Source organism: Ambystoma mexicanum, chromosome 7p, assembly GCF_040938575.1.
Source record: "Ambystoma mexicanum isolate Mex_15411 chromosome 7p, UKY_AmexF1_1, whole genome shotgun sequence".
Classification (NCBI taxonomy): domain Eukaryota; kingdom Metazoa; phylum Chordata; class Amphibia; order Caudata; family Ambystomatidae; genus Ambystoma; species Ambystoma mexicanum.
Window position 1 is genome coordinate 862,627,305 of NC_090939.1, and position 27,347 is coordinate 862,654,651.

General features: G+C 42.7%; 1 protein-coding gene across 2 annotated transcripts in view; it reads right to left on the minus strand.

The window, feature by feature from the left end:
* BIVM (basic, immunoglobulin-like variable motif containing) overlaps window positions 1-27,347 on the minus strand; it is a 446,759-nt gene that overhangs the window by 171,582 nt on the left and 247,830 nt on the right. For both annotated transcript variants that reach the window (XM_069637055.1, XM_069637056.1), the window contains one exon: window positions 26,873-26,977. In XM_069637055.1, coding sequence (XP_069493156.1) covers window positions 26,873-26,977 — 105 coding nt within the window. The remainder of the gene's footprint in view (window positions 1-26,872; window positions 26,978-27,347) is intronic.

The following is a 27,347-nucleotide window of genomic DNA, read 5'->3' on the forward strand; positions in this document are numbered from 1 at the left end:
ATAATCCATGCAGACCAAGCAGGTTTTATAACAGGGAGACACACGCAAGACAACATTAGGCGGGCGGTGGATATAATAGATTTGGGAATCAGGAGGGGACAGAAATTTTCCATAGCCGCTTTAGATGCACAGCAGGCTTTCGAAAGCCGAGACTGGACATACCTGAAGCTGGTCTTGAAGAAATTCGGATGCGACCCCAAATTTATTAAGATGGTTCTAGCGAACTTTCAACTCCTGAACACGTCCTTCATGGTTAATGGGAAAGCCACGACCAAAATAAAAATATGCAGAGGAACACGCCAGGGTTGTCCGCTCTCCCCCCTAATATTCGCTATGGCAATGGAACCTATCGCCGAAATAATAAGGCAGGACCAGGAGGTGTTGGGGGTGACTTGTGGAGAGATAACGCACAAGATAGCACTATATGCTGATGACATTATGCTCTTCCTTAAGGATCCTATAAGCACACTACAAAAGCACTTGATAGGTTACAAGTGTTTTCCAGAATCTCGGGGTTCACCATAAACTTCACGAAATCTAAAGCCCTGAACATCACGCAAGGAGAGGCAGAGATTGATATACTGAGATCACTACACCCGCTGATTTGGGAAAGCGAGGCAATAGAATATCTGGGGATTCAACTATCAAAGGACTATAAAGGGCTGTATGGAGCAAATATAACACCCCTGTGGAAACAATTGAGGGAAGATCTACATATTTGGGATACCCAAGAACTATCCTGGTTTGCACCCATTGCAACGCTTAAAATTACCCTGTTACCCCGTTTACTATACATGGTAAGTTCTAACCTGGTAGATATCCTCCCAAAGTATATAAAGCTCTACAGAAAGAGCCAATATCCTTTGTGTGGCACCGGAAAAAACATAGAATACAAAAGAGGATCCTGATGAGACCACCAATCCTGGGAGGACTGGGGGTTCCCGACATCGAGAGGTATATCCTAGCTGCACAAATTGCACCAATATTAAAGTGGGAGAGGGAGGACACATTAAACCGGTGGACGGGAATCGAACAAGGGGTGACTACAAACCCGCTGGGAACCCTACACGCGTTGCGACCAAGAGCCAGAGGAGCAGAGGGTCACCTGCTGGAAGCGACCAAAGTGTCGCTGAAGGGATGGGATAGAGCATTGAGGAGGCGCAGTATCACACCGGGTCTGGGACCCTTCACCCCAATGGCAAATAATCAGGACTTTACCAAGCAGACCCGATTCTGGGATAGTTGGGGACAGGCAAAAACAATTCATTTAAAATTATTTTTCCAAGGGGAAAACCTGCTACTATTTGAGGAATGCAAGCAGAAATTTGGCGTGGGGGAAAAAGAAAGATATACATATATACAGATCAGGCATTGGATAATACAAAGGGAGGCTAGGAAGGTGGCCACTAGGACCCCGATAGGGATGGAGCTGACTCTGCAGGAAGGAAATGTAACAAGGGCAATATCGAGATTGTACAGGATGTTGGATAATGTAAAAGGGGGGCGTGCACTCTCTCATATATGGACAACTGGGCGAGGGACCTGGGTGCACCCATCACAGAGGAACAATGGGCTAAAATCTGGAGGCGAGCACAGACGACATCCAAATGCACTGCCACCAGAGAAACGGCACACAAAATATGTTTCGGGTAGTACTTGACCCCCCCCCATAGAGTGCACAAAATGAACCCTTGTTCCCTGCCCACGTGTTGGAGGCAAAGGAGATCTGTACAACATGTGGTGGTCCTGCCCCAAGGCAACAATGTATTGGAAGGAGTTTCTAGCGCACATAAAAGAGATCACAAGGAAACAGCTACCATCCACACCAAAGGTGATACTATTGGGAACAGAAGTAGAGGGTGTCTACGCAGCAACCGGTAACAATGCAACCCTCATCACCCACTTGTTAATGGCGGCAAAGATGACCCTGGCCCAGGGATGGAAAAATCCAGATGGTCCCATAATAGCATGCTTCTGGCAAAACATTTGGAACGTAATGGCCATGGAGAAAGTAAGGACCCTGAAGGAGGGCAGGCATTAGAAATTCCGGGCGGTATGGGGCCTTTTTCTTGAGTTTGTTAGAGAGAAGGAAGCACAATATTATAGGCCAGCAATATTGAGAGCACTACAAAACTGAGGGACACCAAATAGGGGCCAGAGGAAAACCGAACTTGCGAGCTATGCCTATCGAAAGGACACATTGACACCATTGAACGACATGGGAATCGGACCATACCAGCTAAGGATTGGGTGGGAGGAGGAGGAGGAGTTGAGAGTTGAGTTGGGAGTTGAAATTTGTTGAAATGTTAAAGTCAATTTTGGACCGAATCATATAAATACACAACCGGCGACCCTAAGGGTAACTATGGAAAAGTGGCTACTGTAAACTGTTTGCAAAACATTTATTAATGCATCTCTGCCACCACTGTCACAAAATAATGATTGTGATTGAATAAATAAAGTTTTGTAAAAAATAAAAAAATAAAAATTTCTGATTTGTCTATGGAAGGTGGTTTTGGGTCAGGGCAAAGATTGTAAATGCTGAAAACCAGGAAGTCACGCCTTAAAGATAGTCTAGAGAACGTTACGCTGATGTGGTCACAGAAATCCAAAGAAATTACAGAAGCGGCCATGGGATACAAAAGGGAGTAAACAATTCCAGTGCCTTGGAAGAAGACACAATTGGAAAAAATATTTCATCTGAACTCTCATCAAGGGGTCAATTAGTTGTAATCTTAGTTCACCATCATTGTTACCTTGTTATTACCTAATTAAACTAGGTTGTTCCTTACTAATAAAGTTTATAGCCATAATGGTGAAAGCACAGATCACTTCCAAATCTGATCTTCCGTCAAGAGTGCTGGCTCCAGACTTTTTAGTCTTCTCTTTAGAATGGCACGGGGGCATATCCCAATAGCGCAAAATTGGACATTCCTATGACTGCAGGTCAGTCAACTCAGGTTTATCTTTATGCCGATGATGTGGTCCCTTTAGCTAGAACCAAGGTTGAAACGATTAAGCTATGGTCGACATTTGTAGCAAAAAGTCATGAGTCATTAGCACATATATGGCTAAAGATGATAGTCCGAAAATCCAAAATCTAAGAAATAAAAATGAATTCTTCACAATAGCAGCCTAGAGAAGAGGTATACCTTTGACTACTCATGCATTTGCTTTGCTGCAAATATGTCCTTGAAGCTTAAGGTAAAGAAAAGCAGGCTATTGCTTCTGCATAATAAGTCTACCATTAAAATATTTAACAAAATGTCTGGAAACAATGATGCTGCACAGGCCATCACATCATACTGTTTCAAAGCGTTCCCAGCAGCATTGACTGATGCAAACATTTGAGGCCATGTATGTTGAGACAAACTTAATCTCCTAGAATGATGATCGTTTTCTACTAGGATTGGTTCCACCTCCCTGCCCTTTCTCCCTCAATTCAATTAAAAATGGAATTGGTGAACGTATTGTATTGGAGAGAGTAGAGCTTTTAACAAAGTGACTATATCAAACCCAAGGTAAGGGCACACAATGGGGGAAGGGGCTTGGCCCACCCAAGATCAGTCACGGGAGGTGAAAGGGTGGTGTGGGCACCTTGGACAGCCACCAAAAGAGGACAAAATGCAGGGGAGCAGGCACCCAGAACCAGACGGGTTAAAGGTATGGGGGTGCCCGGTAGATCCAGGGAGGTCCTGTGCAGCACAGCTATCAAGTGTGCCCTTTTCCATGTACCCTTTGTTAAGCCGCATTGGGTCATGGGCGCCCACTGGATCCTGGTTAAGACTTGTGCAGGGTGTACATAATCTGTTTTCTGGCCCAATCAGGGCCATTGGATACTGCAGGTAGGGCTGAAGATGGCACTGGCATCTTCCATGGGACTGAACAGACCAAGTGTTCTGGGGGCCTGGCAGGTGGCATAATCAGGCACCAGCTCTGCGCAATAATCAGCAAAATCACAATTGGGGAAGAACACTGGAGGTGAGTGCAGGGAATGGTGTTGCATGGTCTATGAGTTATACGATATTGGAGCGGAAAAGGGACTTATTCCTGTACTGTAGTCTTTTAGTTGGGGGAGAGGTCCCATGCATCTTCCCTGGGGTGGAGCAGGTTTGGTGGCGAACTGGCAGATGCAAAGGCCAGGCCCCAACCCAGCAATACACCAAATGATATCAGTCCATTGATGGAATGGCTGCCATAGGGTCACTGAAAAGATGGAGCCATATACAGTATGGATATCAGATGAAAACTCATATCGGGAAATCTTAACTGAAATGATCTAACTACAGTGTTGCCACAGTCATTACAGGAGCAAAGAAAGGTCTAATAAAAATGACTGGATTTTTTGTTTGAGACCCAAAAGATCAGAAGTGCAGTATTAGTGGTAGCACACTTGTTTGTTTGTTTGTTTATCTGCTTCTATACTGTGCAAAACCCTCACTGTAGTAGTTTCAGTATTTGAAAAGGAATAGATGTTAAATGCATTATGTCCTAGCAGAGAAATGCATCCACTCATTCAAATTCTGCATCTATACATGAAATGTATTTGTATTTATTGCATTTTGTATTTATTTTTGGTTATGTAGCATATGTCATACAAAACAGTACGAGTCAACGTAAATGACAAAACCTTATATTGATCATGATAAAGAAGAGAAAAGAAGGTCAAGTTTTAATAGAGAGCAAAAACAGGAAAGCGAAGCCAAGCAGCAGCCCTGATGGAAAGGGCAAGGGAGTCCCAGCCTTTAAGAGCTAAAAGAGAAAAAGAACAAAAATGTGATTGAGTGCACGGAAGGAGAGGAACAGTTAGAAAAATATGTAATTGAGATTGAAGAAAATATGTGATGGATGATACCAGGGAATACGAGAAGAACGATATGAAGGCCCAGGACTGTGTACACATTTTAATAGGATACATAAGTGAAACTGTAAAAGGGCTTCAAAAGGCAACCAATGAAGAGAAGGAAGAGCAGCAGATACAGAAGCATGGGGGAGGGTTGCGGGAGACAGCAACTTAGACTATTGAAGAATTGTAGTAAGAGCACATAGGACTAGCTGAAAATTGGGAAGGGCAGAACAATAATCAAGGCAAGATAATTTCATACTTGAAACTAGCTTAGTTGCATCATAAGACAGAAATGGTCGGACCTTGCAGATGTTGCATAAATGAAAACAACAAGAACATGCAACAAAAGTGATATAGAAGGCGAAAGAGAGAAGAGTCAAATATGACGCCTATGTTCCAAGATGAATTAGAAAGAGGAAGATGAGAATGGGGAAATGAAATAAATAAAGGCAGAACAGAAGTTATAATCTGTGAAGACTGGAAAAAAGTACTTCAATTTTAGGAGAGGTTAGATGGGGAAAGTTTGCAGACATCCATGAGTGATTGGCTAAAAGAAAAGCAGGAAGAGTAGAATGGAGCGAATCAGAGAAGCTTGAAAAAGAAAAAAAGATCTGGGATCATTAGATTATAAATGAAAATGGACATTAAAAGAATAATAGCTGCGAGAGGAATAGAAAAATAAAGAGGACCGAGAACGCATCCTTGGGGAAGTCCATACTGCAATTGTAGTATATAGAAAGATTGACGGCCCAAGGAACGGAAAAACAATGGTCCAAAACTTAGTAGAGAAATCCTTTATGACAGCCTAAAATATACCCAATGAGGAAAGTGTAAATGAAAGAATAAGGTGATCTACAGTATGAAAAACTGCAGAGAAGTTGAGTAACACAACAATAGAAAAGCGTTTTGTATAACAAGCAGAAAGAAACAAGTTACTAACTTAAAATAAAACCATCACAGTTGAATGAAAAGGGCGAAATCCTGTCTGGTGGGGGTGGGAAAAGCGAATGATTGCGGTAGGACGAAACATGGTATATAACACTCTTTCAAGGGAAGAAAACCCCAGGAGGAATCAGGATGGCGAAGGATCCAATGAGGGGTTTTCAAGAATCGGAAAAACAGTTGCATGTTGAAAACAGGAAGGACACATTGTAGTAGACCGAGAAATATTGAATAACAGGGTTAAATAGGAAATTTGACGAGGGAAACCTCTCGGAATAATAGCAGATCGGAGAGGGTCAGTGGGTATGTCTGTAGGATGTGTCAAAAGGTACACAGTCTCAGAATCAGTTGGCAGAGAGAAAAAAGACAGAACTTGAAACAGCAAAAGACTGAGAGGAAACGGAATGAATAGCTTTGCTGGACGGTGTGGAGGCATTCATTTGGTATAATTGGTGGTTACAAACAAAACAACACAGAAGCAAACTATCCCATCCCCATCCTGTTAAATCTAAATAAACACCAATGGGAGTTTAGGGTTTATCTATAACAAAGCAGGCATTTCGTCTCTGTGACTAGCTTGAAATATCGTTGTCAGGAAAGGTTAAATAAAGCCCCAGTGTTTTCTTCATACCGCTCTACCCCAGGTTCTTTAAATGCAACATTCACCAGCTGTTTCTTTTCCATAGGTGTCTTCACAGAGATCTAGGGCCTAGCTCGCTGTTAATCCAAACCAGAAGGATAAGGTCTGGCTCACTTTTTCTTGATCAGGGGGTTTACTGCCCAGTTTGCTTTAAGGCGTACCGTGCCATTCCTACTGCTATAAAGACATTCTCAATGTCTCCCTCTCTCCATATCCTGTAAGGGCTAGAATTCCTTTCCCAATACTGGCAAGGGGGTTAAAACCTTTTTTCCCCCAGCAATCCCATATATGTATCTTCAAGGTGGTGCAACCTTCTGTCAGGCTTCGCACTTGGAAGCTGTGGCATGCTTGGCATTACTAAGTATCCTGTTCAAGAACCGGAGGTAGTGGTCTAGTCCTCTACCAATATGGCCACCTTTGGTATTTCTATGGTCCACCACTTCAGCACAGCGCGTTGTATCTGTCTTCGTTTCAGACCGCGCTGCTGTGTGTTGTGCACAGTTCCTCTTGTTTGAGCCTCCGCTTGGATTCTCTTTCTTGTGCCTGCCCTCTGAAGCTCCCTGCCTCTTCGGAGCTTACTCTTGGTAGCCTTTGCCTCCTTTTTCCTCCTCAGCTCTTCAGCCTTCATCTTTCGTTCTGCCCTCTTTGTTTCCTCTTTCCTTTACCTACGTTCGCACAGATTATTACCGCAGCATTCTACTATTCTTACCTGCTTTTCTGTTGCTGGCTCTGCGCTCTCTCATCTCTCTATTTCGCGACTTGTGCTTACTCTGCCTCTTTTCGTTTGTTGTTGCCGGTGTTTTCTTTTCTTGTATGGCAATCCGTCCTTTGATCTCCCTGCCTTCTGGCATTCCTTCTGCAGCCATTTACTTTCTTGCTTCTTCGTATCCGGAGTGGCAGCTACCTCAAGAAATAACACGGAAGATACCAGCTTGGTAGCTAGTCGACTTACCATTTTTTTTTCCTGGACTGCAACTCCCTGAATTCCGTGTGTCCAGATTTCTATAGCACAGAATTTATTCCTTGGATACATCAGCCTTACTTACCTACCATCCTACGCCCAGACAACAGCCCCCCCAGTATTCTTTCTGTGGAACTTTTCCAAGTACTTACAGAATGCAAGTATCTCAACTTCCATCTTATCACAACGTCACCTATTGGAAGATACATCCAGCTACCAGGGTTTTTTGTGCCAACCAGCTTTTCCCCTGGTCTGGGGGTTTGGCTCCTCAGCGCCTGCCAAGAGCCGGTTCCTAATCCTGCCATGGTGGCTGCTGAGGGAGCCAGACCCTATTTACACGATAAGAAGGATAAAAGATCAAAGGAGAAGAAGGAGACAGATCCTCGGAAGACCCGCAAGAAGAAGCCAGCAGATTCTAAGCACAGCTTCTCTGAAGGTCAATGTGAGGAGGAGGTTCGGGAGGGTAGGCATTCGCTTGACACCTTCCCAGAGCTTGTTCCACAGAACAATTGTCCTGCCAAGCACCTCTGCCCACTGCCAGCTTCTAATTGCCATCTCCTTCTGCCTCCCCTATGGGCTCTCTGGTTTCCTCTCTACACCTGCTCTGCTTGAAGCCCTTACTGATCCTTTAACTCCCACACTTACTGCCTAGCTCCTCTGGTAGGCCTCTTGAGTGGCCCCTTGCTCTTTCGGTGCTAAAGTCGGCCTGCTCTGGCGTTAGTTTGGTCGTAGGTGGGGATCTTTCACTTTACTCAGGTAGTTGCCATGAACAAAACACGGTACATTTGGCATCAGAGAGGTTTAGTGAGTGGTACTTCGATGAGTATTTGAGCAGAGATTCACCTCCCAAATATATTGTAGCCTATCCAAGTACTGGTACCTTCCGATCCTATGTGATGAAATTTAACACTACTGAAGCTTTGGAGACAAAAGGTCACAGAATGGGAATTCCATATACCTCAAGGAACTGTCACCTAGGTGGAATCAATGTTGTTGAGTCACTCCATCATCTTATTATGTGTTGGTAAAGTCTAAATGAATTGAGATCCAAGTGTTTTAAATCTTATAACAATGGAATTGTGATGTCAGACATATCCGATCAGTGGATGATTTTTTTGAGAGGAAACGTTATTAACCAGATATATTTTATTGTTGTATTTTATTTGCGGATTGTGGCAATTTTAAAATGCATTGAATGATATATATTGGAAATGTAAATGTTTTTAGATTTTTGTATCAATGTTGTTTGTCAATGTGTTATACAAAGCCTATTTGGCTAGATGTGTATCTAATAATAAATAAATTACTAAGGTAGTACATCAATCTGGTTTGCTTTTCTCACTGCAGGGCTTAGACTCAACGCCCATCTTTGTGGAAGATGGAAGACTGCCCACTCACACAGTCAGCCACTTCCTGCTGCAATCGCTGGATTCACTTCCTAGAGTCTGATCTGCTTTTGTAGGTCACCATTATTTTTTGATGTTGTTTGATCTTTGGAATATTGCAGGTATGTTTGCAAGAGGATCCTAGCTTACACGTGGGCACCATGCGTGTGTTCCACAACTCGTCCCCTACCCAGCATGTGAGTAAAGTGGGCACTTTACACTCACAAAATCCTTCAGAATTAAGCGTGCCTCTAAGGAACATAGGGCTACAAGGCCTGCTCAGTTTGTTTGTGGACGGGGTGAGGCACTCTTCTTGATCTCAGAAATGTTGCAGATGTGTCTGGGTGGCCCCCATACATGGACCCCCAAAGTGAATGAGTGCGAGTTAGAAAAGTGTTAACTGCAGTTACATGTTCACACCGCCGGCCGCAATGTAGGCCTTTAAATCACACGTTCTTTGACACTGCACAGTAATGTTGGCACCCAGCACCTAAACACCATTGTTAGAATCCTCAGCAGTTTATCACGATTCCTACTTGCCAAGGAAGCAAGAGTCCACATCTTATTACAGTTTGTCCTTGGTTTGATTCTGTAAGAATGTTCCCCCTAAGTTTGGGTGTATTTCTTGATCATTAGTAAGTTAATTACAAAAAGTGTTTAATAGCACCATGTATAGCATCCATGAATGGTATTATATGGTGTTATGGAGATAGCTGTTGGATTGTTTGTGGTACTCACTTTCAGTCACAGTTGAAAAACATGCACAGGAAGGTGTCATATTCAGGTATTCATTACTAGTAGGCACAATCAAAGAGTATCATTCAGAGTTGGGTGCATTTTTCTGATGAAATATCACTATAGAAGTTATCAGCTCCACTAGTGTGATTTCTTAAAATATGTCGGATTCAGAGTTTCCCACTGGTGGAGTTAGTATTCCTGGACTACTTCCAGAGGCATTTCAGAAATACCACCTCCGCTGGTGGTTACATACAAAGATGTTCTAAAAAATGTTCAGCCAATAAACTTGCTGACATGGAAAGGACAATATTCAGGTGGGAAGGGAAACTAAATGTTTTTGAAAAAATATGGGGGATGTTCTTGGCACTGTACTAGTCTAACTATGTTTTGTTAATATTGTTGGGTGGGTGGTGGGGGTTTGGGAATTCTAAATTGTATATACTTTTAATATATGTATGTAGTTTACAGTGTTCTCCTGAAGGGTGTATTGCTCTTGAAAAGGTTTGTATTTTTCCGTTGATTTACTTGAGTTACGTATTCTTCTGATAAAATGAAAATACATTTTCAAAAAAACAACAAATAAAATGTTCAGCCATATTTACCTTCAATGTGAAGGTGGAAATGGATTCTTTGTATTCTTTTTTAAATGTTTTTGTTGTCTTATTGATAGACATGAGCTTATAAAAATTACAAAAAATGTAAATAAGAAAATAAGAAAGGAAAGAAATAAAAGAAAAAGAATTATGGCGATGAATACAGTCCAGCTGTCTGTTTGAATTCAGCTGTAATCAGCGTTATCTAAGTCAGTGAAAGTTTTGTAACAGCAGTAATTATGTGATTTGGATTCAATTCTCTTAATTGTGACAAACCAAAATGTCACAATAGTTAGAATTAATGAGGTTTTATTCCCCATTATCAGCGTGTTCCATAGGGTTGTTTTTGGGAGATAAGGTCATGAGTGAATAATTACCCACATATAGATTCCTATCATTCACGTTAGATTTACAGTATAATCATAGATGCCTTACTGTCTCCACTGCATTCCCAAACAAATCGACAAGTAAGTTTGCTTCGTGGTAACTATCTTCCAAGCACCCACTATCTCGATGTTAGGGGGTATGTTAAATTTCATTAATAATTATGACCTATAGATGTATGGGCATGGAAATTCTGTTGTGTTTGGATAATTCAGTCGAAGTGTACCTATACTGTAGATGTCTATATGCATGGTGCATGGAGAATATGTCGACCTAATTGTGTTCTTGGTCAAATTTAATTGAATCTTCCCCAAGCTTTGTTTTTTTTGTGTAGCTATTGGGGTTCCGATCAAATTTGCTTTGTGCACAGTAGTTAAAAGTGGAGTTTAGTCATTTGAAATAAACTGCAGTGTATGGCCGCTGTGTTAATTGGGAATTAATAAGAGACGCACTAATTGCCACTTTTAGTGTAGTGCCGGTATTTAATGCAAGATCAGTGTATAGTTTGCAGCGCTCGAGACCTGATGGATTTTATACTGAATTTGGTACGAATAGCTGCCAAGGTGACAGCAGTAAGGAGTTCTAGCAACCTTTTTACACATTTGCCTTCAATGCGTATGACTATATCCCAGTAACGATATACCCATACTTCACAACCGTAAATTGTAACCCAACATATTTTTGTGTTGTAGCTTGCAAATAAGGGATTTCAGCTATATCCTCCATAACTGAGTAATTGTTTCTTAAGAATGTGAGTTAGTGTTGTATACTTGCATTGCAGCATGTTAGTGTGTGCCTTCCAAGTAAGGCGCTCATCAATTATTATTCCCATATAAAGATATTCAGTAATCTTTTCAATGTTAGTCTGATTAATATGCCATTCATAGTTGATTTTCTTTTTTAAGTTGAATTGCATAACTTTAGTTCTTGAATGTTAATGGCAAGACTGTATTTTAGTATTCAAACAGTGCATTTAATACTGCCTGAAGTGCAGATGGTGTGGAATCGAGAAGCACAAGATAGTCTGCGTAACCCAACCAACTGATGTTTGTGTGACCGGATCTATGATCACTGCGCGCCCCGTAATTTCGGAGATAAAAATGCAGAATGCGAAAAAATGGCGGCGCGCATTGATCAAATAGATCACACTTTCCCACATTCTACTTACCCCCAACCAGTTTACCCACATATACTTCTTGTGGGTTCACTTATCTTCCTTCTCGCACCTCGCCCCTCTTCATGCGACATGAGTTCCCACTCCCTAACATGGGTGGGAACTTACGCTGCTGAGTCCCCTTTTTTATAAACTTTATTCTCCTCTATACTTCATGTAATCGAAGCAGGGGATACCCAAGCAACCCGAAACCCATTATACTGTTCATGGGGAGCGGGGACACCCCGCAACCCCTTGTTCCGTATTTTGAGATTCTGTTTATTTTCGTAACTGCCTAATATTCAGTAAATGCACATTCAGCATTTATTAAAAGTTATTTTCAGGCGATAAAGTATGACCTAGCCGACAGGGAGCGATCTTATCCTAAACCTGACTTAAATCACTTGGTACATCTGCTAAATATATGTTAAACAGGAGCAGAGTCAATACGCAGCCCTGTTTCAGACTGTTGTAAGTTGGAAGATATGTCCCTGTTTGACTATGCATAGTACTACTACAGAGGTGTTCGATTGTAGGAAATGCCTTATGTACAGTTGTAGCGCCTACCACTACTGTACATGTTTTGTACGCACAAAAGGGTTAATTCTTACCCTTTAATGCATTACAAGGGTAACATGGTGAGAGGGGACCATCTGAGATGCACATGTTCACCCCCTTAACATGGTCCTTTGTAAAAAAAACATTTTCACTGTATTGAAGGGAAGCCCCTGTGCTTTCCTTCTGTACAGAAAATGAAATTACAAAAAATGAGGGCCAATTACATTTTATGGGTTAACAATGAGTGGATTTTCTGCAGAAAGTCTGCCTAAAATACTGCTGCTAATATCCCCATAGAATACCGCTGGTGGTATTTGAATAAACCCTCAATTGGGTGGATGGTAAAATTGTCAGTAATTGGCAAATACTGCCAATTTTATCTTTTCCACCCACCTTTGAATGGCCCCTTAATTATGTGGTCGTTTTTCATTGGCTTGTCCAGAACGCCATTATGTGGCAACAAAAGACACACGCAAATCAACAACAGGTTCAGCTATATAGATACAAGATCACATGAACACAGATAGTTCTTCCACCTATACTTTAAATAGTCACAAATACATTCAAACAGATTACCAAAGTCACAGAAACTAAAACAAACACATGCAGAGACACAAAATCACATATGCACATACGCCACCTTACTTGAAAAACATGAACACATAAAGAGTGGGAGCCTTTGTTCCCTCTCCATCACCAGATCCCAGGCCGGTCGCCTCACAGTTTCCTCTGCTTCCATATATTGAAATATGCAGCCGCCTTTCCAAGAAAGTGCAACTAGGGAGCCTAATGAACGCCAAGTGCCCTCAGCGTCTTAATCTCAGGGTCTTATGTGTATTGGTTGGAAGGGTAGACAGAGTGCCAGGTTAAGGGGTTTGTGTTGTGCGCTGGGGAGGCAGAATGCCAGGTATGGGTCTTTTTCCATGCCAACTCATGAGAATCCAGACCCCATGGTCCAGCTATTGCTTGGCTCTACAAATACTTTTTCTAGCTTCGCCACCCCTATACATTTGTCTAATAACTAAAGATGGAATAGGAGGAGATGTAGCCTGCTGTCAAATTACCAACAGGGGCACAGAGAAACCTAGGCTCAAATACCAGCTTTCCCATTTCACCAACTATATTATCCTTGTGAAATAATGTTACTGTTTGGTATGCAGGAGAGTTTCATGGAGTATGGTTCTCTAAGAAACCACAAATATAACTGAAAGATATGTTGCATAAAAGCAAAGTAATGTGTACTATCTATACTTGAGAATGTGTGGGAGGGGTAAAGGTTGGTATTAAGTGTACTTGTCCTAGAAGTTGCAACTGCTGCATTGTGGGTTTGGGCCACTGCATTGCGCCATTGGCCAGAAAATTCTACTTGCCCCCTAGGCCAAACATTGCCAGAGCTCTCCTATTTGGGGTAACCCCTCAGTCAGAGGCCCAGGTTTTATCGGGGGAAACCCAGCGTCCGCCATACCATGTAGGGGAGGGACCGTTCCCCTATCCCTTTGCCATGTGCCAGAATGAGTGCCGGCAGAACCGTCACGCTAGCCATGCTGTCTTATGCAGAGTCTTGCAATCTGTTCTTCTCCTTGCAGATGCTGATGAGAGTCAAACGCGCCCTGTGACACAAGAAATATTCAAGGACGAATACTTGACGCCGACAGATGAGAAAGGCAGATGGGTCGCACACAAAGGAGAAGCACTGAGAGCCCAGCGAGGAGAGTTCCAAGCTGATCGCGCAGCCGTGTCAACCTACTGAAAGGGACATGAGATCAGCATATGCCACCGATGGCAATGGGAGAAGAACCAACACCATAGAAGTACAAGAAAAAAGGGGAAACGGTCTCCTAGACTTACCCAAAGTCCAACCATAAACTTTGCATCACCATCAGTGACGTACAGCGGCAGGCCTGCACGGAAGAAATGGACGGGGCTAAGAACCCTTTTAAAATATTTTCATGCACATACACGCTGTGGGTGGGAAAAGAGGAAGGCAGATTGTTTAGGAAAAGCTGCCCAATGGCAGGACAGGAGGAAGTATAAAGCAGGTGACAGGAAGCAGGAAGGTGTGGGTTGTAAGGGAGAGGTCAGAGGAGGAGAAGCAGGCAAACCAAGAGATCAGCAGGAGGTAGGAGGAAGTGGTGGAGAGTATATCAACAGGGAGAAAGGATGCTAGCATAAAACCAATTTGTTTTTGAAGATGGAGGGCAAAAGGGAGTTGGAAATGTAACTCCTGTTACGCATCCACTCTCGCCCTTCAAAAAAGATGAAAAACCCCACAGCACAAACAGAGGCGTTAAGACAAGTGTAACAACATTATGCCCTTCTTTAGAGCCTCCATTTACCCTACGGGGGACTCGAAAAATGAGCCCCAAAGTGTAATAGATGGATATCTTTATTCGGAAATATAAATTCCCATCAAAGAACACATATTAACAACAATCACAGTATGACATTAAAATCTTTAAAATGCGACACAATTCCTACAACCCACACAAACATAATAAAATATACCGTTGAGCCTTAATCGAAACATAAAAACTGCTTACGCAGGATAAAAGCCTGTCCAATATATATACATATACATATATATATATATACATACATATATACACACACATACATTGTTAGTTGTCAGTGGGTCCGGAGCGGATAATAAAAACCTTTGTGCTGGTTGGGCGTGTCTAAACCTACACACTCTTAGTATCGGAATCAGGAAATCTTTCCTTAATTTTACTAAAACAGGGCTAAAAAAATAACAGATGCAGTAAATCATTCCTCTCGCTTTGACAACAAGGACAGCTCCTTCTCTCAGCACTATTTGCTGACGGGTAAAATGCCATCTCCCCAGCAAACAGAAGATTTGCTCTAAATTCCATAATGACTGCCCTTTTCCTGGGGAAGACAAACCATTGGACGTAACCTGGCCTATCAGTTTTGGGAGTTGAATTACAATAATAGAATTGCACAATTTGCTTCTGCGATTCGCTCGCACTCCTTTTTCTTGCTCTGTTTAAAAGAAAAACTTGTTAACTCTCCTTTGGCAACGTTACCTACTAATGGCTCGCCACCAACCAAATGCCTGAGGCCAAGCTCCTGTAGATATATTCTATATTTTAATACGTTGAAGCAACACAAAATTTCGAGGTCATTAGATCCCTCACTAAGGCCCTGGTTAGTGACAATTGGAGCCTCTCCCATAGGCGTAGCCAATAAAGTAGAGGTTGTATTACTATACGATCCTCCAGTCAGTTCAAGTTCATATTGCAACAAATGCCCTGGGCAGGCCTGCGGGAGCCCCATATTATTTCTTAGGAACTCATTCTCAGCTATTTGGTGTTTTTTTTTCATGATGCCCCCATGCTGCCGCTCCATAGGTCAGCAAGGGTACTGACTTTGCTGTGTAGATCCGAAGGGTATGATCTATGGATAAGCCACCCAATTATCCCCCGAATATCAAAATTGAGCCATTAGTTTGTGATACCTTTACAACTTGCTGCTTTACATGCAAAGACCAATCCAAATCGCTAGAGAGTGTCACCCCTACGTAACAGAACGATTTAACCCATTCCAGAATTTTTCCTACTACTGATATGGCCTTCCCTCTCGGTTTGCTTTTCCGATACACACAACCTTTGATTTTCCTACATTTATTTCCAATCCTTTCTCTTTCATGTAATCGTCGAATCCATTTACCAGTCTTTGAAGGGCGTGCTTTGTCGAAGCCATCATAACGGCATTGTCTGCGTACAAGAATGCACACACCTTTTAACTAGCTATCGTTGGGACGTCACTCTCCAAGTCAGCTAAGACTTTAGGCAATGAATTTATATCATCATTTCATCTTTATTTCGGTTAATCAACCATAAAAGCACATGTTATTAGAAAAAAGAAAAGAAAAACATAGGACAGTGAAATAGACGAGGAATACAAAAATACAATTAACATCCATGCATCTGTGTAGTCAGAAATACATTCTCAATAAAATACAATGCGATAAAAACAGCAATAAAAAATGTTTTGATGGCACATTTCTAAAAGTTCGGTAATCAATTTACATAAAAAGAAGTAAAACAAAGACAGGAGAGCCAACTGCTCGCAGCCTCACTTAAAGTGCTATAGTTGAATCTTGCTGACACGCTAGGGACTTAGCTCTTAGAATCCACACCCTATCTATGTAATGAGCGGGCAATCTGACAACATGGATGTCCAGACACTGGGCCAAAACTCTCACCGCACTTGTGGCCTGCCGGATATTAGCAGTTCTCCATAGTGGAGTCAAGTATATGTTTCTAAGGATGATGGAGCCACTGCAGAATAGCTCCCCGCCCTTCCTACATATTGGGCAGGCGCTCGTGTTGCCGGGTAGCCACTTTTGTGTGACAACAGCCAGCGGAAGGGTTCCCAATCGTAAGTGAAGATACAATGCCTTTTCAAATGCTGGGTAGATCAGGTCCAAATATTGTTTATAACCTGCTGAATCCCTTAATTCGAGGTAGTCGGGACAAATTTTGAGACGTGCAGTATCTGCCAGCAGAGATTCATATCCCCTCAGTTGAGATCATTCTTTTACCATCGCACCTGTAGTTGGTCTTGAATCGGTGGGTTGGTGCCATGTCTCTAGTAGATCCAGATACTGGAGGGACTTCTTTGCACGGGTAACCCACTGTAGGTTTTTAACCCCATCCACGGCCATAATGTGAAGCACTGCGTTTCCGATATGTCTCAAGACTGTGTTGCCTCCGTAATCTAGTCCAGAAAAGGGCAGGCCTCGTGGAGATCAATGTTTTCACCAAGGTACAGCCTGACTCCAGAAATACTAATGCTGATGGTGCATTGACTGGTAAAAGTAATAGTTTCTTCAAGATCTTTTGTTCAGAGGAGCATATCTTTGCGACATTACAGAACTCCCACAGTTCGGAGCCATATAGAGTTGAGGGGATAGCCTGTTTATAAAATAAGTCCAACGCTGCAGAAATTGCACCAGTGCCGTGCTTTGCGTGGAATGCCACTATTGCTCCACCAATCGTTTCCAGGGTGATGGATGATTTCGAAACCTGGCCTGTCCAAACACCTTTTCCTCGAATCTTAATCCCAGGTAATCATACAATTCCACCTGTTCGAGCATTGAGCCATCCACTTCAACCTTTAATGAGCTATGTTTTGTACCTTTTGGGCTGAAGACCATAACTTTGGATTTATCAGTATTCAGGGTGAGGTCTAAATGAATTTATATAGAGTTTAAAAAGCAATGGAGCCAAGACACATCCCTGCGGAACTCCACGGTTGAGCTTGAATGCCTGTGTTTCTTGGCCTTGATTACCCAGTCTCACTTTTGCCGTCAAGTTAGTGTGCATATGAACCAGAATCTGTAATAGCTCGTCTGGCATTCCTGTGGTGTGTAATACACCCCAGAGCTTGCCACAATCAACACAATCAAAAGCTGTCGAGAGGTCCATGAAAGCTAAGTATATCGTGCCCTTACGGGCCCAAACATACTTATCCGGGATCAGACACAGATTTATCATTTGATTAACTGTCCCAATGCCTTCTCGAAAGCCATTTTGGTACTCCGATAGAATCTGATTATTGATAGTCCAAGCCAGAATCTTTTGGTACAGTAACCGCCCAGACCACTTTGCTCAATAAGTGAGATTGGGCGGTAGCAAGCTGGGTCGGTTCGCTCACCTTTTTTGAAAATTGAAACAATAACCTCCTCCTTTCATGAATCATGAAAAGTCTTTGAGTGCAGTATTATGTTAAATATCAAGGAAATTACTGGCACCCAGATCGTCTTATCATGCTTAAAAAACTGTATTGGAATGGAATCTGGACCTGCCGACCTGCCATTTGCGCATCCTGCAAGCTTCTGCGATACCTCGTCCATGGACGCACCAATCCCAGGGCCGTGCTAGTGATGTGATAAGGGGCCTCTCTTTCTTTTGTGCCATCCACCTTCTCAGGATCACGGTTTTCACATAAAGCTGTAAAATTATTAATCGACCTTGCCTCTCCTACCTGTTCAGCATGGCCCTTTGACAACATATTGTCGGCACGCAGACAGTTGACATTTACCCTCCAGTAATTTTTAGTTGAATTGCCCGACGTGGCGGCCCTCTCCAATTTGCACCAGGCAGATTCTGCCCTTTCTGCCTTACCGGACTTTGATGGGTGCTTGTGCGATGTTTTAGCTTCACTAATTTGTGCCCGTGATCTATTTTGGGATCCAAGTGCCTGTAGGAGTGCTTTTTTTGCCAGCCTGCATTCTGGGTTAAACCATGCCGACCTTTCCAGGCCCAGTTGACGGGTCACTACAGTCTTCCTAAACTCCTGGGATATACAGGACATTATATGTGTCCAAGCTTCCCATTAATCTGAAAGGGCGCCTCTGGGTTCAGGCATCTTGCCAAATTATCCATGACTGTGTGCATCACTCTGGGCACTAAGTAATCAGGGTCCACCATGCCCTGCCGCAATGTTTTGTAAATAGGGGTATCGTGCAGTTTTGCCCCTATTAAAGGCCCCTCATTCCAGACCATAATACTAGAACAAGAGGGTCATGGTAACTTTCAACCCTGGCTACCACCGAAACTCTTTTATCCAGTGGCAGTCCTCTACAAAGAGGATAATATAATCAATTATCAAGCGATATTTCGTATTTATAACAGTATGCTTACCCAGAGTACCAGACATAAATCTCCCATTCACATCTCTGAACCTCGGCCTAATCAGCACTTCCATAAATGTCTTGCCCGGAATGTCTGCTCTGGTCTATCAGACATGGTTGATAAATACCAAATGCCACATCCTCATCCATAATGCGGCCATCGATCCCTGTGTAATTTTGATTCTAGCCTCCTCCAGTATCTCTATCAGGGCATGCAACAAACACAAATCAAAAATTAAAACACAACCTTATTCCTGGGTTGTTTAGTGTCTATTTTAACTTTACACTCATCTAAAAGATGATCTAGTTTTACAGAGCTCACATACAGATATTGTTCTTCTCGGAGGTCAGTTAATCACCCTTAGGGTCCAGGGTTTTAATTTTTGATTTGTGTATGTTAAACTGACTTACAAATTGATAAGACACACATGATGGAAGCAATAAATATTAAAAAAGCAAATAATCGACTTCCATAATGTGTGCACTGAATTTTAGCACTTAGTGAAAGCAGTGCGGGAGGATAGGGTGAGCTCCTTGTCTATCCCCATCCTTAGATAGACGTTACATCAGCCCTCTCTAGGGGCAGCACTTTGGTTGTAGGGATAGCAAGATTCTCTTTGTAGGGCGATTAAGTTAGTTGTAGGGACTTTAGCAGCAGGAATAACTTTTCTAATAAAGTGATTCTGTCTTTTTTGTGTTATATCATATTTGTATACACATGATTGCGGACTCTCTGCAATGTCGCAAAGCGGCACCAGCCAAGTATCATGTAAATGGCATGTGTCGTGTTGCATATTCCGGTTTACTTCCACACCTCTAAATGCCAGTCCATCTGCACAGTTCAATATGGCGGCTCACAAGTGTTGATTCGCCATCCCAAATCTAACGTTGCAGCCGCCAGAGAACACACAGAGAGAACCTGTGTCACTGAGAAGATTTTGAAGGTTAAATCAATTCCCAAGATCTGACACCACTTTGAACAGTTCTCTCTTATAGGAGTTCTTATTTCCGTGTTTCCGACCCTTGAAGCAGCAGATGAGGTTTCCTTCTCTACAACCTGCCAAAAGGTCCGCTTTGTTGCTCTATCTGCTCTTTATTAGGGAGGTTTCAAGTCCGCTCTCATCAGCACACTTTCGAACTAGGTGGGGAGGTTTCCCGGATTCTCCTCCTTTTTTGGCTGTGTTGGTAAGCCTCACAGAGAGTGCACAATCTTTTTTGCTTGTAGTGGTACTCGAGGATTCAACTAACTGTGGCGCTTTTGGTCAATTTCTCACTTTCTTTGGGGATGCCAACCGCTTCCCACTTTGTTGACGCCGTGAGCTCACACTTAGTCACAGGTGGAGCGGGTTCTAAAAAGGTCCCAAGCGTTGGGCAAACTGAACAAGCAGGAGGGACCCCAATGGATGTATGGATGTATTGTTGGCCCCCATGAATTTGCTGGAAAACATTTCCCCCTCTCAGTGTATGTTTCCCAATTTCCATCACAACAGATTTGTTTTTGGTGTCTTGCAATGACTGTGGTGCTACGCCCCTTAAGAGTTTAGGAATGATTTTGATGCACTTATCTACATGCTGCTCACCCCTAACACTTCGGGCTTGTGCCTTACGGATCTCATCCTTGATGTCATCCATTGATAAAGTGATGTCATTTAGCCAGAGCTCTAGTATTCTGCTCCATCCCCCCACCCGCCCCCCGTCATCCCGTGGGATTTGGTGCTCATCACTAATACTATGTGCGTCTTCCTCATTTCCTCCTTGAGGGCAGGAGAATTGAGCAGATTGGGCACTAGGATCTCCCTCCTTAACTTGCCTGACCTGGCCACGGGAATCAAGATGCGACCAGCTCCCCGCGGTGGACGGAATGGTGGAGCATGAAGTCCTCTTTGTTTGTCCAATTGGATTTCTGCTGGTTTCAGATTTATGCCGTGATTGGCCTCCGTTTAACCTATTAAGCCTCCCCACATTGACCATGGGATTGATTATTAGTTCCCTTATCAAGGGAACTGCTGGTTTATAGTTTGTAGTTTCAGACACCATACATCCTCCTTTCCCAGTCTCCCAGCAAAACTCTAAGCCTTGACCATGTCCTCCATCCGGTACGATCAAAGGACCTTGTTGTGTGCTTTATAGTTAAATTACAGTGTTTCCTCCTGAGTTCTCAATGTACTCTTCATCCTTTTCATCTTTCCCATGCACATTGGCACTAAGTTGCACTGGCCCAATGCAGTTCCTGGAATAATATCAATCTATTGATCTTTCCAGTGCTTCCAGCACCGACCTGTCTGAAGGACCAATCTCTGGCTGTTACTTGCATGGCAGTTTAGTGTGACTGTTAGTTTCAGATATTTCCACACTGCAAAAAAAAAAAAAAAAAACAACACTTCAAAAAAGCTGCACTTCTTAGAGAACTGTGTTTTGTACTGGCCTTTCACAGGTACAGAGGTGAAATGAACTCATTCAATCGCAACATTACTGATCTGAATGGTGCTCAATTAACAGGGTTAAGGACTATGAATGGCTGCATCTTGGATGCTTGTCATGTCATGGACTTGTTCCCATGCTCTATATAATTAGATTATCAACCTCAATAGCAATCCAGGATGAATGGTTAGCTCCTGTATGCTGGACGTGTAACTCGCTTTGCCCTACAACTATTTGCCCTTTAGGTGTACGCCTCCCATATACAGCTACTATTATAAAATTACCAACCTCAACTATACAGTATTTCACATCATTTGGCTGATCATGCATGGATGGGGAAGACTTTGAGGCAGTCTTCCAACCCTATCAGGAGTAAATGTTTGCCAAGTCCTCTTCCTTCAATGGTACTCATTTTACCAGCTCACAAAATCTGAAAAGCAGATCCAGCCACATCGGGCATGTTATCACTTTTTCCTAGGATCTACAAGGATTCAGGTATGCCATGAAATCTGACAGATGCCTACTTCAATGATACTTATTTGACAGACTTCAAAATGTTTGCAGGTTGGATCATTCCTGTCCACATTCGAACCTCTGACTTGCAGGTTACATACATATGAGAGTAATAGGCAATTGACTCAATGAGTTGTATTGTATTGTAGAGTTTAATGCGCTGCCATACTTGGCTACTGCCCAGATGTGCGCAGTACTCTTTCTTAGGCCAACTGTCTGCTCACCCCTTTAGCGTCCTTCCTGCAGCATTCCATAGCATTTGACTTTTTTATTTTTACTATGAAATCTCAGTCCTGAGACCAAAACATCCCATGGGGATTAATGCTGCGTCACAAACGTAACAGAGATAAATAACCATACCAAGACAGAAATGCAATGAAAACTAAATGTTTGGGCTAATATAGTAGTTTGGGGAAACAAATTAATAGGGACGGGACTGTAATTATACATCATAGGAAAATAAAGAAGTTACCTCAAACCCTAGAGTTCCTTTCGGGTCGGCATATGTTCAAGCCTAAAGGGGTTCCCAGCACCCTTGGTCACACAAGCACCCTTGGTCACACACCTAGCAGGATATCTCCGTGAGCTCTTGCATTCTGGCTTAAAGGTTTTTTTGCACCATTATGGTTTGTGCTTTTTCAGTCTGGAGGTTTATGGGGTTCCAGTATTTTTCTCTGGTCTTCCCATCACCTTTTGGTTCCGAGTCCAGGGCTTAAGGAGTTCCTAAACATTCTTTTCAGACCTACTGGAGCTCTCCTTCGCCTTGGCTCTTTATATTGGCTATGTAGACTATGTAATCTGCCTCACTTAGAATTTCAGAGATGCATGGATTAAGTGGGCCTCTTTACTTTACTTATTTATATAGTGCAAACCTTGGACCCTTAGGAGTGAGGGAGCTGACAAACAAAAAAAGTTCAGAAAAACAGGTCAGTTCAGACTTAATGCCAATGTGGAGAACTCAAAGTATGGAGAAGATTATGCAAACAACCATGTTTTTAACTTTTGCTTGAATGGTTCAAGCTTATTCTGAGATCTAAGGTCAAGTGGAAGATCATTCCACGTCTTTGGAGCAGCAGTAGAGAAAGCTCCTTTTTCTTTCTGTCTTCCTAGTTCGACATCTGGGAATCGTTAATAATGTTTGATTATTAGATCTGAGAGATCTATTTGCGACCTTTTCCTCAATAAAAACCTGCAAATAACTAGGCATAATGCCAAGAGTGCATTTGAACGTGATCACTAGGAGGTGAAAACGTACTCGAGCCTCCAACGGGAGCCAATGCAAAGCTCTTTTAGCCTCTGAGACGTGGTCAGGTCTAGCAAGGCCCATGACCACCCTCACAGCACCATTTTGAATTACTTGTAGTTTATTCATTTCTGATTTACTGAGACCAGCTAGAAGACTACAGCAATAATCCAATTTAGCACTGACTATAACTCTAGCTATAGTCTCTGCATTGGCCTGTGTTATCAGCGGTCTCAGGTAAGCAAGAGGTTTGATGTAATACACAGCCCCAGAAACGAAGCTCCATACGTGGGCCGTCATAGCGAAACACTGGTCAAAAGTAACACCCAGTGTTTTAACTTTCTTGAGATGGGTTATCGCATCATTCCCCAGTTGGAACACATCATAGGTAGAGCCCAATTTAGACAATATAGGTTGAGAGCCAATGATCAATAATTCAGTTGTAGACCTATTCAGGGCTAGGTCATTCCATAATATCCAGTTTTCAATAAGAACAAAAACCCTGTTCAATTCCTCTGCATCCGAGTGATGAGATCCCACTAAAGGGGCGACACACTGCGTATCGTCGACGTAGTTGGTAAACAAAATCCCTTCCTGTTCCAACAAGGCAAATAATTGTGCCATAAAAATGTTATACAGCCATGGGGATATGCAGGCCCCCTGCGGGACACCGTATTCCACCGGAACCGGGATCGCCTCGGCCACCTCAGAACATACTCTGCTTTTTCTATTGTTAAGAAAGGATGAGACCCAGTGTGTAGCAGCCGGGGAGAAGTTGGCCACTTCCTCTAACCGGGAGACCAATGTAGCATGGTCTACCAGGTGGAACAAGGCCGTTAAGTCCAAAAGCATGAGCATGGATAAAGATCCTTTGTCCATTCGATCTAGCAGCCTGGATTTCAATTCCAGTAAGACAGTCTCAGTGTCGTATTCTACTCTAAATCCAGATTGGCGGCAGTTCAGGACGGGGTATGTGTTTAAGTGTTGGGCAATTTCGCCACCCGATCGAAAATTTTCAGAAGGAAAGGCGTATTAGTGATGGGCCTATAGTATAATGGCTCATCCATAGGTAAACCCACTTTTTAAGTGTTGGGGTAACTCGATAGTTTGATATCTGCCGGAACGTGACCCTCAAAAATCGAGGCATTCACAAATTTGCAGATTGCTGCCAGTAAGTTTGAGGGGCACGTTGTTACGATCACGGCCAAGCAAGGGTCGCTTTCGCATCTGGTAGTTTTAAGGTGCGTCACCACCTCCGACAGTTCATCCACAGTAATAGGAGAAAAGCTGAATTGTGGGATGGAGGAGCATCTTTTGTAGCATACAGTGAGATGCTTGCTCTGATCTAACAAGGAGGCATCTTTTTTCCACGAAATGTCTGCCTTGATGCCCTTCAATTTATTAACCAAGGCATCTTGTATACTCTGGCATCTGAGGGGTGGGGGATGGTTAGAGGATTCCTGCTCTTTGAGTAATTAAAAAAATTATTTTACATCAGATTTGGCATTTACAATCCTTGAATTGAAAAAAAAGAAATTTGCATCCAGTATAGCCAGTTTATACACTCTGGCTGCACTTTTATATTCCAGCAGAGACCCAGGCACAGGATTGGTTTTCCATGCATAAAAGAGTTTCCTCATTTTAGATTTTTGCTTTTGCAAGTCGGGGGAAAACCAAGGTTTACTTTTTACCTCAATCTGGGGTTTTCTATGTTTCACCGGCGTCACACAATACATTGGGGTCCCGACTCCTACTCTCTTCTCCACCTCTCTAGCCCAACTCTGCTCTTTCTCCTCCTTACTGCCAAGCCCCAGGCTGATTCTTCAAACCACCATGGGTTTCACCCCTTCAGAATGCTCGCTTACCCCTTAGCCCCTCCCTTGGCCAAAGATGCCTTTTGTACCGTCAGGACTATACTGCTTGGACCATGATAGCTTCTGCCACTCCTTGATGTTCTCCTCCAACCCTCCCCTGATGTTGCATGCCATGCCCCTCCTAATAACTTGAAACAACCTCTGATCTCTCTGCAACCAACCTCCTCCTCTAGTTTTAACCCTACCTTCTCCAGAAGATATGATAGGGTATTTATAACATGCTTAATACCCGGAGGTTTCTAAGCGTGGACCCGGGGATCGAACCTGTGTTGCTCCGTGTCGTCTTGTTTTCCAATGCGAGAACGTTGCTGCTGAGCTATTCTCATGAGACAAAGATGACTTATCTTCCCCTCAATTCCAACCGCCTCAAATCTCCTTCCTCGCTGTCCTACCTCCTCCAAACACCTTCGCTATTCAACCTCCATCAAACTCTGTCGGCCAGCTGCTACACCAAATTTCCATACTACCCGAGTGGGACTTTGGGCATATATAGCCCTGTAACGCCTCATGTTGGGCTGGACATTCTGTGAGGTGTATACCTGTAAAGGTAAATGAGAAAGGTGCTGCAATTGGCTGCCTGCAATTAGTTCACCTGCACTTTTGGGGCTTCTGAGACAAGAATAGGTCTTTAAAGTGCTGATCTGCCATTTTGAATTGTACTCTCCTCAGGGGTGCCCATCTGTCCTGGAGCCTGTGTTCAGGATTTGAGGGGCTGTTTATTAAAAGCGAGTGCAGAAAGAGCATTTGTGAATTTGCTGCTGGCCCCATGCAGATGCGATGGCTGTTCAAGCGCCAAGAAAACGAACGCACCATCATAGTATTTAGCAAGATTTTTGCACAAGTGCCGCTGGAAAGTGTACCATGGTCTACAAAATCTGTGCGGACTCTTGCGAGTGGTGTAGAACATTTTAGGGTGCTCCTGATCCGAGCAGGACACCATTATCAGTGTTGGAAAAAATATGTCTTTGCTACATATTTTCCTTGGTTATCAGAGCAGAGGGACCATGTCAACAATTGTATCAGCTCCCCAAAAGTAGTCGCAGAGAAAAAAGTGACCCAGTGCATTCATTTTTCATGGACTCATTGCACATTTGTCTACCTTAAAGAGGGAATGTCCTCAAATGGTTTCACGTGAAGGCCCCCTCTTTATGATGGGGGCTACGTAGGGTGAACATGGGATCCTCAAATACCACCCCCTTGAGCCCATTGCATACTAGCTCTGGAAGACACACAGTTCCTTTGGTCGTCCCACTAAATGCCCCCTGTGTTAGGCAGGGGACTTTGTCACAGTTGTAAGAAATGTTTGATACCTTACATATCAACCAAATCTCACAGAGATAAATAACCAGCTTCACTGGAACCTCACTGTTGCGGGATAAGCAAATATACCAGATATTTGTTATTTGGGTGGCCGAGAGGAAGTAAAAACGATTAACAACGTTTTCTGATCTTTATTATTTTTACTGCTATTCTGCAATTGGAATACTTGATTAACCAGCCTGCAAACTGTCATTGGGCTTTTTACTAACCAGACCAGTTCTATACTGGCAATAAGAGTTGTCAAGAATGTGTCAGTAAATTGAGTGCTGGACAGCAATGCTTTTGCTGTATTTACATAGATTAGTACATCACTTTTTGGAAAAAGTTCAGCCAGGCCTAGTGCAACATTTTGTGAACAAATATTTCTGATACAAAGGTCTTTGATGCAGCAGCAAGGCTGAATCTTCTCCCATGCATTTCAAATAGAACATACAAAGTTGAAGTACACTACAGAGTACTACGGCTACATGATACAGATTTATCAGTGTGCTCCCTTTTCAGCCTATTGTAAAATACTCTCAAAAAAGAGCCCTCTAACCAAGATCATCTCAAGTATCATAATATTCAAGAAAATGCAAGGTATGCAAACACATTTAATTCACTACAATTGCATTGTGTCAGATTTCGAGGGAGTGCTTAATACCTCATTAATGTTGTGTTTCCAGTAAATGGGCCAAATCGGATCTCTTCAAACGGAGGCTGAAAGCCCAAAATATGCAATGCTTCTTCTTGTGAAAGAGGCGGAAGACTGGAAATGAAATAGTATGAAAAGAACATTCAAATGATTAGCACTTATTCAAGTCCTTATGTCTGAACGCATCATTTTAGTTGCATTTATGATTCTGGCAAAAACATCTTTAACCCCCTTCAATGTAAACACCGAGCCATGCTTTACTTGACTACTAGCTTCACCTCCATTGTCAATATTTAGCAATGTTATCTGTAGATTTATCCTATCCTTTTTTGGTTTCTCAATTACTTTTGCCCAATGTTTAACTCCAAAAACAAAACAAACAGGAATTTAGACAGAGCAAAAAGTAGGTGGGAAATGGTGGCAGAGTTTTTTTCTCACTTTCCGGAGAAGAATAAGTCAGTCATAGACCCTCACATGAGGTTAT